General features: G+C 41.9%; 1 protein-coding gene across 4 annotated transcripts in view; it reads left to right on the top strand.

Moving 5' to 3' along the window:
* Positions 1-14,828, top strand: part of Cdk5rap1 (CDK5 regulatory subunit associated protein 1) — a 35,019-nt gene extending 20,191 nt beyond the window's left edge. For 2 of the 4 annotated variants that reach the window (XM_032904490.1, XM_032904491.1), the window contains exons 11-14: positions 139-269; positions 3,174-3,323; positions 6,667-6,807; positions 14,590-14,828. In XM_032904490.1, the coding sequence (XP_032760381.1) occupies positions 139-269; positions 3,174-3,323; positions 6,667-6,807; positions 14,590-14,676 (509 nt within the window). In that variant the 3' untranslated portion in view covers positions 14,677-14,828. Of the gene's footprint in view, positions 1-138; positions 270-3,173; positions 3,324-6,666; positions 6,808-9,937; positions 10,035-14,589 lie in introns of all 4 variants that reach the window. The other 2 variants (XR_004388045.1, XR_004388046.1) reach the window with 2 other exon arrangements.
* Positions 14,829-18,764: the final 3,936 nt, after the last annotated feature.

Below are 18,764 nucleotides of genomic sequence, written 5' to 3'. Positions count from 1 at the left end.
ATGTGGGCTGAGTAGTTTGGAAATGTGTCCCATTTGCTTTCCTTCCCTCTGTCATCTGTCAACACCCATATTCCTTCTGGAGGCAGGCGGCCCCCGTGCTCTAAGCTCTGGTCTTTGTCCTTTGTTGTACATTGACAGGTGTGGGCCTCAGCAGCGACTTCATCACTGGCTTCTGTGGAGAGACAGAGGATGATCACCTGCAGACAGTGTCTCTACTTCGAGAAGTTCAGTACAATACTGGTTTTCTCTTTGCATACAGCATGAGGCAAGTAAGTCCTTGATGGGAACAATTAGTGTCATTCTCTTACTCGCTTGGGACTGATCGGCAGTGGGTTTGACAGCAAGACAGACGTGGTAAAATCCCAGGATTTTTTTTAAGTTATTTCTTGTTGGGGTCCAGAAATTGCCACACAGACTCTGGTCTCAGGCAGGCAGTTTATTGAGCTCATGCCCCAGGACTTATTGATCGTGGATGCAGCCTAGACTCAAGAGTTAAGACTTTGACCTCCAATGTTTCCAGCTCACGCCCCAGGACTTATTGATTGTGCATGCAGCCTAGACTCAGTGTTTCCCAGGGCCAGCTAATAAAGGCAAAACCACAATGAGCTCATACGCAGGTGCAGAGAGTGCTGCAGGGTGGTCGGCCCTTACTCAAGCCATTGTGGTAGTTCAGACACAACAGTTCAGGCTGACCTTTAATCTGATTGGTCCTGAGTGGAGTCTTTGGTTGTAGAATTTCTTAAGAATAACAAACCTTGGTGCTAGAGAGTTGGTCGAGCGATTAAGAGAGCTGCTTTTCCAGAATTCTGAGTTCAATTCTCAGCAACCACATGGTGGATCACAACCATCTGTAATGAGATCTGGTGCCCTCTTCTGGTGTGTCTGTGGACAGCTATGTACTCATATACATAAAATAAATAAGTAATTCTAAAGAAAAAGAATAACAAACCTCAGAACATAGCAGGATATGTGGCCAACTTAACCCTGTTCTGATTCTAGCTGTTTTTCTGTGTCAGCAACATTATGAAATGGCTGGCAGGCATGGAACAGGATGGTTACAGCTATGCCTGCCCATGGCTGTCTTGGAACATGATGCACAGATCAGGCTGGCCTTGAACTCATAGAGATTGTCTGCCTCGGCTCCTTAGTTCAAGGATTTAAGATGTGTGCCACCATGCTTAGCCACCTGTATTATAGGATCTTACTATCAATTGTTTTCTTTTCTCTAGTTAATTTTTATCTATTATATGCCAAATTTTAGCCATTGTTTTGAGATAAGGTCTTACCATGAGGCTTAGGCTGGGCTCAGTCCTGTTTTCCTTCTATGTCACTTAGCTGCTTGAGTGTGAGAGCCACCACAACCAGCAAACTTCAGCAGTTTGATAGGGAAAAAATGCCATGCTAGTCTTCCTATTTATGAAATATTTCATGGTAGCTGGGTTTGGTGATATGTGCCTGTTATCCCAGCACTTAGGAGGCTGAGGCAGGGGAATCTCAAGGATAAAAACAGCCTGGGACTGTGTCAGCATGAGACTGTGTCAAAACAAAACAAACTAAAAACAAATAAGCAAACCAAGACAAAACCAGAGCTCAGTGCGCAGTGTTCTATAGTCAGTGTTTTTACAAAATTATTTCAGAAGTGAAGCTTCTAGGAGCCTGCTATAGTCCATATTGCTTCTTTTTTTGTGGCCATCACAGATGCACAAGAGAAATTATGAGGCTGGCTAGATGGAAAACGGCCTTTCAACACAGTGGAAATATTGTACCTCTGTCACGTAATAACGTGACCTTATCTAAAGTCCTTAGTGCTTTGTGAAGTGGAAATCACAATACCTGCTCAGGGTTGTTCTGAGGTTTAAACAAGGTGGTGTATATAATGGGCATAGAGTCTTGACTCCTATGTGGTAACTGCCATCAGGATGGTTATCGCTACTAACAACATGTTACCCAAGGAGAACCCCGCCCCATGCTTAAGGATCTTACACCTATTCCCCTTTCTGTTTTTATCTGTGGGCATGGTAGTTCTTTCAGGGTAGATTGGTTTGAATTTCCAGACAGTGGTATTTAGCCTTTCCTTTCATTCCTTGCCTCTTGCCTAGCTCAGTGGTTCTCTACCTGACTTGAATATGAGCATAAAGACATTTGCCCAACACTTAAAAAAAAAAAAAAAAAAAAAAAAATTTATTTTAGGTATGTGAGTACACTGTAGCTGTCTTCAGATACCAGAAGAGGGCATTTGATCTCATTGCAGATGGTTGTAAGCCACCATGTGGTTGCTGGGAATTGAACTCAGAACCTCTGTAAGAGCAGTCAGTGCTGTTAACCACTGAGCCATCTCTCCAGCCCCTAAAACACTTTTCAAGGATAATTTTTGTTCCCGGCTAGGTAATGTGTGCTTACAGTGTTAAGTTACAAGGGTTAAAACACATCTTCCTTTTGCTGCCACCAGGTTTAGTTCCTTTCTTATAGGCAACTTCTCTCTCACTTATCAGGTATATTTCATGTGTTCATAAACATGAGTACTTTCCATGCCAAAGATGTGCAGGTTCATCTGTGCTCTGCTAACTTCCTTTTGCAGAGTAATTTTGGAACAGTTACATTAGTATCTGTGGAACTGTTTTAGTAACAGTTGCATAACACTCCACTGTGTTGATAGACCAGGATTTACTAGGTAGTAGTTGATGAGTATTCAGCCTGATTTACATGTCTCTATAAACAATACCGCTGAGTAGCTTAGTGTACGGATTATTTAGTTTGTGTCCAAATACAAGCTTAGAACAAATACAAAGACTAATTTTGAGTCTGTAATTTTCTTTTAAAATGTATGTATGTATGTATGTATGTACTCTGTATGTATGTTTTTGTAGGGCGTGCATGCACCGCAGAGTATGTGTGTAGGTCAGAGGACCACTTGTTGGAGTTGGTTCTTTCTTTCCACTACATGGGTTCTAGAATTGAATCAGGTCATCAGGCTTGGTTGTAGGTACCTTTACCCACTGAGCCATCCTGCCAGCCATAAGTGTGTGATTTTCATTTGCTAAGTTTAGAATGACTCTACAAAGATTCTATTTCAGTTACCATTTCTCATGGAATGTTCCTAGAAGCAGAGAAGTAAACCTGGCTCTGAGGATTCTACAAGTCCTTAATGACCGTTACCCTGTTTTGTTTTATAGAAGACACGAGCGTATCATAGGCTGAAGGATGACGTTCCAGAAGAAGTAAAATTAAGGCGTTTGGAGGAACTTATTACTGTCTTCCGAGAAGAAGCTTCAAAAGTCAATGCGACCTCAGTAGGTTGTACCCAGCTGGTATTGGTTGAAGGGGTAAGGTCACATATCTCTTTCTTTTTTTATTTTAAAATTTTATTTTAGCTTGGCATGGTGGCACACACCTATAATCCCAGCACTCAGAGGCAGAGTCAGAAAGATCTCTGAGTTCAAGGCCAGTCTGGTTTACAGAGTGAGTTCCAGGGCAGCAAGTGTTACACAGAGCAACCCTGTCTTGAGACCTGGTTTCATATGGCTTACCTAAGTTGACCTTGAATTTGCTATGCAGCCAAGGGTGACCTTGATCTTGAGTTTCGGAGCCTCCTGCCTGTGTCTTCCTAAGCACTGGGGTTACAGGAGTGCTCCGTCATGCTCAGGTTATGTGGTGGTGTACCAAACCCAGGGCCTCTGCGTGCTAGACAGACACTACCGTTCCAGCCCCACACTTCCACTTTTGTCTTGTCTTGTGACCTTGGTAAACTCAGTGGCTCTAGCTTAAATAAGTAAATACTTGTTAGGTTTTGAATTTTCTATGTATGTAATCATGCCAGTTTTCTTTCTTCCCAGTGTACCAAGTATTTTCTTTTATATTTAGAGAACTTCCTGTGGAGATAGATTGGTTTACATTTTCTTAATTTGGGTTGTCTTCATTCCTGTTTCTTTCCTCAAGAACGGTTTCTTTAAAAATTTATTTTTATTAGTGTGTGTGTGTGTGTGTGTGTAAGAGAGAGAAAGGGGGGAAGAGGGAGGGGGGAGGGGGAGGGAGAGAGAGAGAGAGAACGTGAACACATGGATGTTTGTGTATTGAGGGCTCAAGGAGGTCAGAAGAGGGTGTCAGATCCCTTGGAGCTGGAGTTACAGACGTTTGTGAGTCCCTCTGAGCAGGTGCTAGGTCAGGACTGCGGTCCTGGTGGCAGCGGGAGTGCTCTAGCTCTGAGTGCTTTGCTTTCTGCTCTTGATTTCCTGCTGGCCTACATGTTTCTGATGAGAAATAATGGACTTTTTATTGGAATTTTCTAATTTTAGGGAAGTGACATTTCTTTTCGGAAAGATATATCAAGGTTTATTGATCTTTCTGTTTTCCTTCCCCTTCTCCTTCCCTGCCCCTCCCCCCTTTCCCGCTTCTCTCCATTTCTTTTTCCTTCTTTTTCCTTCCTTGTCTCCCTCCCTTTTACTTTTTGGCTTAAATAATAGAAATTATTTTTTTTCTAATTTTGTGGCTGGAAGTCAGAGATGAGCATAGTCAAGTTCTTGAGAAGGTCCACTTCCTGGTTTGCAGTGCTGTGTCCTCAACTGCAGAGAGCAGTTGGGTTCAAGGTTTTTTTATTTAGAACTTTGACTATAATGTATCTTGGTGTGGATTTCCTCTGTTAGGATTTTACACGACTTGACAAATTTGAGAAAATGTTTTGTTGTTACTTGACTACTTGAATTACTTGAATACTTTTTCTTTTCATCTGCCATTCTGTGTTACTAAAATTTTAATATATTTGGGGCTAGATTGAACACTTTTCTGAATTGTAATGCAATATAAACACAAGTGATAGATTTTTATATGGTCCCACAAGTGCCTGAGGTCCTGTTTATTTTTCTTGAGACTCTCTTGTTTAGTTTTTGAAATTTCTATTTGTCGATTATTTTTTAATGTTTGACTACATACACACACACACACACACACACACACACACACACACACAGATTAGTTGCTCTTAGCAGGAGGACTAGTGAGAAATATGTCTGCTTCGTCTTTCTGGAAGCCATATGCATAATTTTAGAACTAGATTTTTTGTTTATGTTTGTTCAGGCATGTTTTAGTCATAATTTCTCAGAACGCTTGGGCCTCTCAGCCTCTTGGCTAAGCGTAGGGACACTAGGAAGGGATTGTAGGGCACTAGCAGGTGGCACAGGTGAGTTTGTAGACCTAGCCTTGTACGAAGTAACTGCAGCTAGGGAGGAGGAGGCCAACATGGAGGCTTGTCTCTGCAGCTAGGGAGGAGGAGGCCAACATGGAGGCTTGTCTCTGCAGCTAGGAAGGAGGAGGCCAACATGGAGGCTTGTCTCTGCAGCTAGGAAGGAGGAGGCCAATATGGAGGGCTGTCTCTGCTTTCCTTCCTGCTAGTCTGGCGCTGCCCAGCTCTGGGTTCTGTTGTCTTTGCTTTCCATCACTGGGGCATGTGTCCATACCTGCCTGGCTTTTTATATTGGTGCTGGGGACTCAGGTCCTTCTGCTTGTAGAGCAAGGGCTTCTTATACACGGAGTCCTGTCTCCCACCTACATGCTATTCATGTTGATATGCCCATTACCTGGACCAAGGGCAGATGGGAAATGCCAACTAACTGTCTTGATGACCAATTTCCAAGTTCTCTGATGACCTGTGTCTGTGGAATTCTTACTCTGCACATATGTATGTAGCAAAAAATCTGGAAACCCAGAGATAATTCAAGAGCTCTTCTTTCTACTTAATTCTCTCTTTTTCCAGCAGATCTTTCTTGTTCGGGAAAGAGAATCCCATGTTGTCTGTCTCTGCTTTACATACTCTGGCTGACATGCGCCTTTCTGTTTGAAGGCAAGAGTGAATGGAGGACTGAATTCATTTGCTCTCTATTTCTGACAGGTCATTGTCTGTTTGATCTGTTTAATAATATCTGAAGACAGTTGTTTCTGGTGTTTTGTCTTATTTTCTGATTTAATAATATCTGAAGACAGTTGTTTCTAGTGTTTTTTTTTTTTTTTTTTTTTTTTTTTCGAGCTGGGGACCGAACCAGGGCCTTGCGCTTGCTAGGCAAGCTCTACCACTGAGCTAAATCCCCAACCCTGTTTCTGGTGTTTTGTCTTATTTTCTGATTTAATAATATCTGAAGACAGTTGTTTCTGGTGTTTTGTCTTGTTTTCTGACTTTAGACTAGAGCGTTACCTTGGTTTGTGGCACTGCACCTCGGCAGGCATGGAAGACTTGCTTATTTCTAGAACTTAACCTTCTCACTGTGGTTTCTCCTCCTTTCTGGTCCTAGGCTATGGTGGAGACAGTCTTCAAATTAGCATATTTAGTCGGGACAAGAACTCAAGCCAAATAAACAGTCCTAGTGCTTTCTATGAGGGTGGGAAACACGAATGCTCATTTGTCCAACACATCACTCACAAGTACCTGGAATTCATGCTTGTTGCAAATCATTTCTGCAGAAGCAAAGCCTGTGAAGATTCATCAAAATAGTCAGCAGAACTTTGTTTTTGTTGTGCACTACATGTTGTCTTGTTGTAGAAACAGTCACACATACTGAGTCTTTAGATGTCTTCGTTAAGAAATGTTCTGATCCTGGAGAGCCTCAGATAAAAGGCTCAATGTTTGCCTCCTAAAACTTATGACTGACAGATGTATAACATTTTCTCTGCTTCCTGCAGTTCAGCAAGCGTTCTAACACAGACCTGTGTGGCCGAAATGATGCAAACCTTAAGGTGATTTTCCCTGATGCCGAGGTGGAGGATATCACTGACCCTGGGCTCAAGGTCAGAGCTCAGCCTGGGGACTATGTGCTGGTGAAGGTAAGTTGTCTTGACTTTCCTTGTTCTGTCCATCTGACAGAAGCTCGGAATACAACCAGTTTACTTTCTGGAAGTCTCTAGTCCTGTGTTTGTTCCCTGACGCTGGACCAAGAAATGCCTTTCTTTAAGTTGGGAATTTCCAGTGTGGCTGCTGGGGACCAAACTTAGGCTCTCTGGAAGAAAAGCAAGTTCTCTTGACGACTGAGCCATCTCTCAGACCCTATTTTATTACTTTTAATTGCATGTACGTCTATGCATGTGAATGCAGGCACTTGTAGAGGCCAGACGTCTCAGATTCCCCTGGAGCTAGAGTTATAAGTGGTTCTGAGCTACCGGTGTGGGAGCTAGGAACTGAATTCCAGTCCTCAGGAGGCGCAGTATGCTTGCTCTTTTTTTTCCCTTTAAATTTATTCACTTATTTTTTTATATGGATGCTTTACCTGCATGTATATCTACATATCATGTGTGTGCCTGGAGCCTGTGGAGGAATCCACATTGGATCCCTCATGGGTCTGGATTTATAGATAGTTGTGAGCTACCATGTGGGTCCTGGGAATTGAAACCAGGTCCTCTGGGAGAGCAGCCATTGTTCTTGTCTGCTGAGCCATTTCTCCAGTCCCATAGTAAATGCTCATAATCACTGAACTATTTAGTGACCAAGATTATTTTTATTTTTAAAAGTAATTTATTTATTTTTATGTGCATTGTTGTTTTGCCTCTGGAACTGGAATCATCAGACAGCTGTGAGCTGCCATGTGGGTGCTGGGAATTGAACCCAGGTCCTTTGGAAGAGCAGCCAGTGCTCTTAACCTTTAAGTCATCTCTCCAGGCCCCCTCCAAGTTTTTTTTTTAAGATACCAATGTAGCTTCATAGTTAGTTGCTATATGTAAGGGGGGTGCTGTAAGGAAACTGTGGACATGACTGCTCCGTGAGCAGAGAAGGTCTTTATTTTGCACGAGAGAGAGAGAGATTATCCAGAGGCACATGGAGGAGTTGAGAGCAGAGACAGAGAAGCAGACTGGACGTGGCCAGGGCTATCTGTGAGAGAAGTGAGGACAGCCAGAAAGGGAACAGTGAGAACATCCAGCATAGCCAGGGCAGGGGATATAAAAAGAGTAGGGACCTGAATGAGGAGGCCAGGATGCTAGCTAGTGTGGACTTGGAAATGTATAACTACTACTTGGAGTGCTAGCCTGTACGCTGGTGTGAGCTGTGATATGCATCCACAGGTCACATGTCCCATCTGCCAGATAAGGGGAGTAACTCCTTTCGGCAGATGGGGACTGGTTTTACAAGTTCCTGAGGAAAACTGGCTTTTATCAAACTGCTAGAAATCCTTCTATAATCCAGTTTGAGCCCATTTATGGATATTTGGACAGCCTGAGACCTAACTTATATTGCCTCTTCATTTCTTCCCACTGTAACTATGGGTCACTTGATAAAAAGGATTAGGTTGGTGATCAGATTGTACTGTTTGTGTGGGAGTCTATTGCAAAAATAGAATGCTATTTGATCAGAAAAAGGTAATGTTGAGTTACTCGAGTTCTTGGGTTAGATGGCTTAATGGTTAAGAGCACTGACTGCTCTTCCAGAGGCCCTGAGTTCAATTCCCGACAACACACAGTGGCTCGAAACCATCTGTAATGGGAATCCGGTGCCGCCTTCTGGTGTGTCTGAAGATAGCTACAGAGTATCATATAAATAAAATAAATAAATCTTTAAAAAAAAAAAAGACTTCCTTTTCCCACCCACGCCTGATATAAAAGCTCATACATAGATTTAGTGGAAGGATTGATGTAAGGAAGGAGACTGCATTGGTCATTCATCTCTGCTGTCCACACGTTTGTTTTCACTGAGGTCTCCTGACTGCATGAGAACCGCTCCTTTATGGAATCCATACACTCTTTCCTGTTTTCCTAAATTCCATCTTACTGAAACTGGTTCCTTGCATCTCCAACAAGCTGCTCAGCATTGCCAGAGAAAAAGCACACATAAGATGATAGAGTGTGTGCGGGAGAAGTGGCTAAGTGGTTGGCCTGCTCCTTTAAGGGACCCGGGTTTAATTCTCAGCACCCACATGGCATCTCACAACTGTCTGTAACTCTAGATTACACACACACATTACTCATACACATAAGATAAATAAATCTCTAAAAACAAATATGATAGAGAAGGTTGTGTGATTGAAGTCACTCATAATTTAGGGACTTCAGTCAGATATGAGTTCTCTTTCCCATGAGAGTACAGGAGGAGGGTCCTTGACTGGAGATTGGGATGTCAGGGACCAGGCTCCTTCTGCATTTTCCCCATTTATGAGTTTTTATTCTCGAAGTCACCTGGTTTACAGACTCTAGCTAGCCTGTCCATATTTCATTAGGGTATACCACTGAACAGGACCAAGAGGCCCCGTTTTGTAAAGCTTACAGACTAGATCTTACCCTACCTCTATTTCACACCAAAAAAGAGGGAAGTATTGGATGTCCTCGTACACCCACATGCAGACAACTAAGATTCTCCATGCGTGTGTGAGGGGCTCAGCTCTATCTCTAGTGTCCATGTGAAAAGCCAGACATCGTGCTGGCACATGGTTTGTCATTTTTATATTTATTTATTTTACTTTCTTTATTCCCTCCCCCCTTCCCCCAAGATTTCTCTATGTAGTTCTGGTTGTCCTAGAACTCACTCTATAGACAAGACTGGCCAGGAACTCAGAGATCCGCCTGCCTCTGCCTCTAAAGGCATAAGCCTTACTGTTTGGTTGTTTATCTATCTCCTTTTTGTTTTTTTAAATTTATTTTTGATACAGATTATTTCTGTGTGACTAACTGTTTGGAACTCGATATGTAGATAAAGTTGGCCTTGAATTCACAGAGGTCCAGCCTAGTTAAGTCCAGGACCCAGGGACATACCATCTCAAAAACAAGGTGGGCAGCTCCCGTGTAATGACACCCACGGTTGATCTCTGGTCTCATACATATCCATGCACTAAGGGTATATGCGTCCGTATTAGTTATGCATTTGTTCACAATGAACAGATAAAAGTAACAGATTTGTCATCAAACCAAAAATAAAAGTTCCCTTCTTGTCAAAGCCCCCATGTTGCAGTAGTATAATTCTTTTTTGAGACAGGTCTATATACCCATGGCTGGCTGAAACTCCCTATGTAGATGAGACCTACCTGGAACTCAACACAGATCTGTCTTCCTTCTGAACATTGGGATAAAAGGCATGTACCATTAATTCTGGCTTACTTTGACATACCTTACTTGTTAAAGATTTAAGTTCTATGAACTAAAAGGAATTTTAGGTTAATCATGTCACCACGGTCTCCTAATCTAATAAGGTGCCATATAAACACGTAGAGGGTACCCGGAGAGATGGGTCATCAGGTTAGAGCACTCCTACTCTTCCAGAGGATCCAGGTTCCCTTGCCAGCATCCACTTCTGGCAGTTCACAAACTACTGTTTAGGTAAACCAGCTAGAGCTTCATGGAAAGACTGTGTCTCCCTTTCTCCCTGCAACAAAAGAAAAAAATATGGTTCTTAGTAGAAACAAGGTAGAAAACTTATACCTCAAAATCAGAATGCTTAATTGCACATAGCTAGAAATGCCTTAATTAAAAGCAAAAAGGTAAACAGATTAATGACTCATACCTGCAATCCTAGCTTTTAGGAGCCTGAGGCAGGATGATAGCCACAAATTCAAGGTTAGCCTGGGTCACATAGTAAGTTTCAACCAACCTGGACTATGGAGTAAAATGCTGCTTCAAAAAGAAAAGAGTTCTAAAACAGATTAAGCATGAGTGTCAAGAGAGGAGGGGTGAGACAGAGAGTGAGGGTGGGAGGGAAGGAGGAAGGGGAAGGAGAGGAGGGGAGGGGAGGGGAGAGGGAGGGGAAGTGCAGTTTAAGAAAAAGACTCATGGGCTGGAGAGATGGCTCAGCGGTTAAGAGCACCAACTGCTCTTCCACAGGTCCTGAGTTCAAATCCCAGCAACCACATGGTGGCTCACAACCATCTGTAATGAGATCTGATGCCCTCTTCTGGTGTGCCTGAAGACAGCTACAATGTACTCATATATAATAAATAAATAAAATATTTAAAATGATTTAAAAAAAAAGACTCATATAAAAGGAAGCACAGACTTGAAGAGACTTGCTATATTTTTAAAATAAACATTAAGTTGAGATGTATTGCTAATATAAACAATTGTCCACATTTAAAAAGTTTATTTTAAGATTAATTTATATATTTTATGTATGAGTGCTCTATCTGCATGGACATATGCATGCCAGAAGAGGGCATCAGATCACATTATAGATGGTTATAAACCACCATGTAGATGCTGGGAATTGAACTCAGGACCTCTGGAAGAGTAGACAGTGTCCTTAACTGCTGAGCCATCTCCCCAGCCCCAAATTTCAAATAAATTATTTGATGAATTACTTTTTTTTAAAGATTTATTTATTTTATGTATATGAGTACACTGTAGCTGTCTTCAGATACACCAGAAGAGGGAATCAGATCTCATTACAGATGGTTGTGAGCCACCATGTTGTTGCTGGGAATTGAACTCAGGACCTCTGGAAGAGCAGTCAGTGCTCTTTTTTTATTTTTTATTTTTTTTTCCTTTTTTTTTTTTTTTTTTTTTTTTTTTTTTTTTTTTTTTTTTTTTTGTATTTTTCCCTCTCTTTAAAGGTAAGTTTTTATATTTTTTTTTTTTTTGTATGAATCCCCAACCCCTAGTAGTCAGTGCTCTTAACTGCTGAACCATCTCTCCAGCTCGTATTTGATGAATTCTTTTTTTTTTTTTTTTTTTTTTTGGTTCTTTTTTTTTTTTTTTTTGGAGCTGGGGACCAACCAAGGGCCTTGAGCTTCCTAGGCAGCGCTCTACCACTGAGCTAAACCCCAACCCCTATTTGATGAATTCTTATAGTGACCTCACTTAGGTAGCTATTTTGAAATCAAAAAGAAGTTTTTTTGAGCCCAGAAATTCCCTTCATGTACTTCGAAGTTTCTCTCCAGCCACCTTAGTGCTGGAATTGTAGGCACGTGCCACACCCTGTTTCACGTTTGTTTTTTGTCTGTTTTGTTGTTGTTGTTTGTGTTTTGTTTGTTTTTTTGCAAATGGAATTCTATAGTGTATAGGTTAAATGAATGCCTGCTTTCTTTTCCCCAACACGTATTCTGTGGTTCATTTGTTTCTCCATCACAACAGTTTGTTATGCATTGTACTGTTGGTGGGCCATACTGGCTGTTTCCAGTTTGGATCTAGTCCATTTGTTGTTGCTGTGAGTATCCCTGTACATGTGCTGGAAGGCACATGCATACTCACCTCTGTTAGTATATGGCTTGGTATTACTGTTCCCAGGACGACCCAAGTACTTTATACTTCTGTTAGCATTGCTAGAGGATTCTAGAACTTTCACCTTCTCTGCTTCTGCTCTTGTTCTTTTGTGTTTGCCCCTTGATAACCAGTATGATCTTTCTGATTCCAATCCTTTATGCTGTCTGAAGCTTGGACCCTGCAGTGGAGCCTGAGCACAGTCAGGCCTTGTGTGGCCTGTATTGGTGCTTCCCCTTGATGTCTCCCCTCCTTCTCTCCTCCAGTCTCTCTGCCTCCTTTTTGTCTCTTAGAGTCTGCTCTGTTTACAGGATCTTCACACACACTACTTTGGCTTGGGAGGCTCCTGATCTTTCGCCTGGCTGCTTTCTTTTTGATTTTGAGGTTCTCTCTTCAATGTTACCTCAGAGATGCCTTCCCTGAACTTCATTGATTTGACGCAACTTTTCCTGCCTGATTCCCCACTATTCCCTAATTCCTGCCTATTAGCCACCTGTCCCCCGTTATCTTCAGAGCACTATTAGTGCCTATGATCATGTTCGTTTGTTATGCTCACTACCTGCCTTTCTCTGAAAGCTCTGTTGTGCGTCATAAGGTAAGAACTATTGTGTTTACATTTGTGTTTCCAGCACCAAAGTTAATCCCTAGTAGAAGTAAGAATTATGTAAACATTTACTAATGGATCAATTTATTCTGATGAGAAATGTGGTAATTGGTAACTTTGGGGTCTTAGTTTTTCAGTTCTCACTCAGAGGTGAAATAAACTTTCTCATTAAGTTTTGATAAAAAATATTATAAGGATCAGCCAGGCAGTGGTGACACACACCTTTAGATCCAGCACTCAGGAGACAGAGGCAGGTGGATTTCTGAGTTTGAGGCCAGCTTGGTCTATAGAGAGAGTTCTAGGACAGCAAGAACTACACAGAGAAAACCTTTCTTGAAAAATAAACAAACAAAAATCATAGGATGGCTTTAACTAGCTCAGTTTGCATCCTAAGTTGTTCCAGAGGCTGGAGGATGGCTGTGTGCTGGGCAGATCACAAGTGAGCCTGACAGTTGGAGCTGAGAAGGACCCCTCATCCCCTCAGGGGAACACAAAGAGCTACTGGGGATCTGGACTTTAGTTTGACTTTGTTTTTGTTTTCTTTTTGAGACAGGGTTCCACCATATATCCCTGGCTCTCCTGGAACTCACTCTGTAGACTAGGTTGGCCCAGAGATCCACCAGCCTCTGCCTCTTCAGTGCTGGGATTAAAGGTGTGAGCTAGCACCACCCAGCTTTTTTTTAAATGAGAGACAGAAAAGGAGTAGATTGAGGTAGGTGGGGAGGTGGGGAGGACCTGAGAGGAAGAGAAGGAGGGGAAGTTGTAATTAGGGTATATTATGTGAGGAAAAAATCTATTTTCTACAAAAGGAAAACTTTTTTTAAAATACAATAACACATTTGTGACAAATATAAAAATTTATAGCCTCTTTTTAAATACTCACAAGACACTGTTTCAAGGACATTATAAATTGTATATTCATTGTTAAAATTTATTTCTTTTTTTTATTATTTGTTTAACAGCTGGGATTCAAAGTGTTAGAGATCTGCCTGACTCCAGAGGAAAAATTCTAACTATTGATTTTTAAGTGTCACTTCAGAAGAACATACATATGCTTCCGAGTCAGTGTGACTGTTCCCTTAAATCACAACACTAACTTTCTGGCTTTTCAAAAGTCATAAAGTTAACTTTGTGATTTTATATTATAAAACTACTCCATATGTAAAACATAGGCATGTCTGACAAACAGTAAATACATTCAGCCTGGGTACCAACCGAAAAAACTTTAAAAGACCCATACATTTATTATTTCAAAAGGACACGCTAGATCCCCCCATAAATGGAAAGCCAGCCTCTCGTGCCATAAATAGAAAGTCATCTTAAAAATAAGCATAGTAAAACAATGTCACTAAACTCCAGCCGGATCTGGTGGCCGGCACAGGGCTCTGGGGGCCTTTTCTCTATTGAAACAGGAAGTGTTCACAGAGCGTGGAAAGCACGCCAGCAGTCAGGGAGACGGTCTCCGTAGTAACAAACTGAAGGGAACTGCAGAGGGAAGAAAGCTCCCCTCTGGGTCCGCTGCTGCTTTTTGATTCGTGTGGCTCCCAACGGGCCCAGGTGTGTCCTGCTATGCCCCGCCCACTCAGGAGCCCGAGGGCTCCAGCCAGTCAGGTATACAACTGTGAACTCTTCAGATTACTGACCACTCTGGGGCATTCATGGTCCCTCACGGACCTTCCACGCCTGATGGATTATGCATTCCATTCTGTCTGACATCTCTTCCTCTCAGGCTTGAGGCCACACAAGCACTGTGCACTTCCTGTCATCTCCATCCAAGTCCTATTCCCATGGTGCTGTCAGGTTACCTTGTCTTCTTTTGATGGGTTTTCTTTCAGATCACCTCTGCCAGTTCTCAAACTCTCAAAGGACACATTCTCTGCAGGACCACTATGAAAGACTCATCAATGAATTGCTTGACCTGAGTTGGTGGCTTAGTGGTGGACTTGGGCAGTTTTTTCTCATGCTTTGGAGACAAGGTAAAGTCTTGAAGCATCTTCGCACCAAATGGAAGAGTACATTTCTCTGTTGTCACTCAAACAACTGTTACAATAATAAATTTCATGAATTAATGGCTTCCTTGTTTCTACTTTTTCATTTTTGTCTTGACTTATTTGTGGGGTTCTTCCTGTCTCTTTGTTAGAGTGCTTCTCAGCTCACATGCTATGTAATGCTATTGACTTGGCGCTAACGCGCTAATCGCCATTTTGTTTGTTTATTTATTTATTTGGCCTGAGGATTTTCCTCACGGGCATCTTTTCAGTTCTACCATTGAGATGTAAAAGCACTTTGAGGTTTTGAAAATGTTCTTGTCTAGTAGTGGTTCTGAGTGGTGGTCCTTGGCTTATTTATCATTGCAGTTATTTTCACAAAGTAAAAACAAAAAACAAAAATATCACAATCTGAGATGGTAGCATGGGATATTTAGAGCTAGATTTCAGTTCAAGTCCTGACTCTTTTAGCACTGTATGATGCTCTGGTACAGTGCTTGCCTAGAATAAGCAAGGCCCTAGGTTAGATCCCCAGCACTACTGTGTGTGTGTGTGTGTGTGTGTGTGTGTGTGTGTGTGTTAGGGGTGGGATAGGATAGGGGGTGGTGGCAAAGAAAATGATTAGAGAGCTCTCACCCATTCCGCCCCTGAAGTAGATTTTTTGGTAATGTAGGCTGGCCTTGAGTTTGCTTTTCCTTTCTTCTGAATGCTAGAATTAGAGGTATCCCCCCCCCCCACACACACACCATGTGTGCACATCTGGGATCACATCTAGAGCTTGATGCATGCTGAGCAAATAATTCTCATAAACTGAACTGTATCCCTGGTTCACTGTAAGCTCTTACCAAATGGAAATAGTCCTGGAAAAATTTGCTGCTGGAACAGACTGTATATTTGGGCATACTGAACTGTTAATTGTGTCTGGCTGTGATCTGTTTCACTCTGCTGACGAGCATGTTAGTTCATGGGACAGTGCTGGTTTATCTCTGGACAGCTGGTTTTATTTCAGTGTTCATCTTAAAGAGTTGTTAGATCAGAACTGGCCTCTACTCTTGGTCACATGTAGTGCTGAACCAGCTCTCTTTACAAAACAGCTCTCTTTACAAACTATCACTCTTGCTCCGGATTTTACTCCAGCCACCAAAGAGACTTGGTATCTGCCAGAAAGATAAAGGGTGCAGTTTTATAAAGGAAACACTAGAAAAGTCTTCACTTTAAATTTATAGCACCGGGGTTGGGGATTTGGCTCAGTGGTAGAGCGCTTGCCTAGGAAGCGCAAGGTCCTGGGTTAGGTCCCCAGCCCCGAAAAAAAAAAAAAAAAAAAAAGAATTAAATTTATAGCACTAATATGAAGCTTTAAATGATTCTTATACAAATAAGTCTGATTAACTCAAAGATGGCCCACAGGTATCTTCAGTCTGAGAAACTATTGACAGGTTTTAAATAGGAGCATTGGTTGCTTAGTTTCTGACTAGCCAAAGTCCCACAAATGTGCTTCATCCCTATCTAAATATTCTAAGATAGCCTAAGTGTGCTTATAATGGCATTCTTTTCTACCTTTTAAGCCACTCACAATTTAAAAGACGATTCCCCATTCCTTAGGAATTTACTGTGTAAATTTTGTGTAAGAATTAGTTGTGTAAATGGGGTGTGTTTTGCTTCCACAGCTCAAAGTTAGACATCAGTGACAGTTGTTTGGGAAATTTGCTTTCTTACTCCTTTTTCTTTATTATATATGTTTAAGTCTAGGGAAATTTTTTCTTTTTTTTTTTCTCCATCTTTATTAAATTGGGTATTTCTTATTTACACTTCAAATGTTATTCCCTTTCCCAGTTTCCATGCCAACATCCCCCTAACCTCTCCCCCTCCCCTTTTATATGGATGTTCCCCTCCCAGTCCTCCCCCTATTACCACCATCCCCACAAGAATCCCTGTTACTGGGAGTCCAGCCTTGGCAGGACCAAGGGCTTCCCCTTCCACTGGTGCTCTTACTAGGCTATTCATTGCTACCTATGAGGTTGGAGTCCAGGGTCAGTGCATGTATAGTCTTTGGGTAGTGGCTTAGTCCCTGGAAGCTCTGGTTGGTTGGCATTGTTGTTCACATGGGGTCTCAAGCCCCTTCAAGCTCTTCCAGTCCTTTCTCTGATTCCTTCAACGGGGTTCCCGTTCTCAGTTCAGTGGTTGGCTGCTGGCATTCACCTATGTATTTGCTGTATTCTGGCTGGGTCTCTCAGGAGAGATCTACATCTGGTTCCTGTCAGCCTGCACTTCTTTGCTTCATCCATTTTATCTATTTTGGTGGCTGTATATGTATGGGCCACATGTGGGGCAGGCTCTGAATGGGCGTTCCTTCAGCCTCTGTTCTAAACTTTGCCTCCCTATCCCCTCCCAAGGGTATTCTTTTTCCCCTATTAAAGAAGGAGTGAAGCATCTGCATTTTGGTCATCCTTCTTGAGTTTCATGTGTTCTGTGCATCTAGGGTAATTTGAGCATCTGGGCTAATAGCCACTTATCAATGAGTGCATACCATGTGTGTTTTTCTGTGATTGGGTTACCTCACTCAGGATGATATTTTCCAGTTCTATCCATTTGCCTATGAATTTCATAAAGTCATTGTTTTTGATAGCTGAGTAATATTCCATTGTGTAGATGTACCACATTTTCTGTATCCACTCCTCTGTTGAAGGGCATCTGGGTTCTTTCCAGCTTCTGGCTATTATAAATAAGGCTGCTATGAACATAGTGGAGCATGCGTCTTTGTTATATGTTGGGGCATCTTTTGGGTATATGCCCAAGAGAGGTATAGCTGGCTCCTCAGGTAGTGCAATGTCCAATTTTCTGAGGAACCTCCAGACTGATTTCCAGAATGGTTGTACCAGTCTGCAATCCCACCAACAATGGAGGAGTGTTCCTCTTTCTCCACATCCTCACCAGCATCTGCTGTCACCTGAGTTTTTGATCTTAGCCATTCTCACTGGTGTGAAGTGGAATCTCAGGGTTGTTTTCATTTGCATTTCCCTTATGACTAAAGATGTTGAACATTTCTTAGGTGCTTCTCAGCCATTCGGCATTCCTCAGCTGTGACTTCTTTGTTTAGCTCTGAACCCCATTTTTTAATAAGGTTATTTGTCTCCCTGCAGTCTAACTTCATGAGTTCTTTGTATATTTTGGATATAAGCCCTCTATCAGTTGTAGGATTGGTAAAGATCTTTTCCCAATCTGTTGGTTGTCATTTTGTCCTAACAACAGTGTCCTTTGCCTTACAGAAGCTTTGCAATTGTTGAGATCCCATTTGTCGATTCTTGATCTTAGAGCATAAGCCATTGGTGTTTTATTTCAGGAAATTTTCTCCAGTGTCCATGTGTTCCAGATTCTTCTCCACTTTTTCTTCTATTAGTTTCAGTGTATTTGGTTTGATGTGGAGGTCCTTGATCCACTGGGACTTAAGCTTTGTACACGGTGATAAGAATGGATCGATCTGCATTCTTCTATATGCTGACCTCCAGTTGAACCAGCACCATTTGCTGAAAATGCTATCTTTTTTCCACTGGATGGTTTTGGCTCCTTTGTCAAAAATCAAGTGACCATAGGTGTGTGGGTTCATTTCTGGGTCTTCAATTCTATTCCATTGGTCTATCTGCCTGTCTCTGTACCAATACCATGCAGTTTTTATCACTATTGCTCTGTAATACTGCTTGAGTTCAGGGATAGTGATTCCCCGGAAGTCCTTTTATTGTTGAGGATAGTTTTAGCTATCCTGGGTTTTTTGTTATTCCAGATGAATTTGCAAATTGTTCTGTCTAACTCTTTGAAGAATTGGATTGGAATTTTGATGGGGATTGCATTGAATCTGTAGATCGCTTTTGGTAGAATGGTCATTTTTACTATATTAATCCTGCCAATCCATGAGCATGGGAGATCTTTCCATCTTCTGAGATCTTCTTCACTTTCTTTCTTCAGAGGCTTGAAGTTCTTATCATACAGATCTTTCACTTGCTTGGTTAAAGTCACACCGAGGTATT

This window comes from Rattus rattus, chromosome 5 (genome assembly GCF_011064425.1).
Source record: "Rattus rattus isolate New Zealand chromosome 5, Rrattus_CSIRO_v1, whole genome shotgun sequence".
NCBI lineage: Eukaryota > Metazoa > Chordata > Mammalia > Rodentia > Muridae > Rattus > Rattus rattus.
Note: the sequence above shows the minus strand (reverse complement) of the source record. Positions and strands in the feature narration are given on the sequence as shown.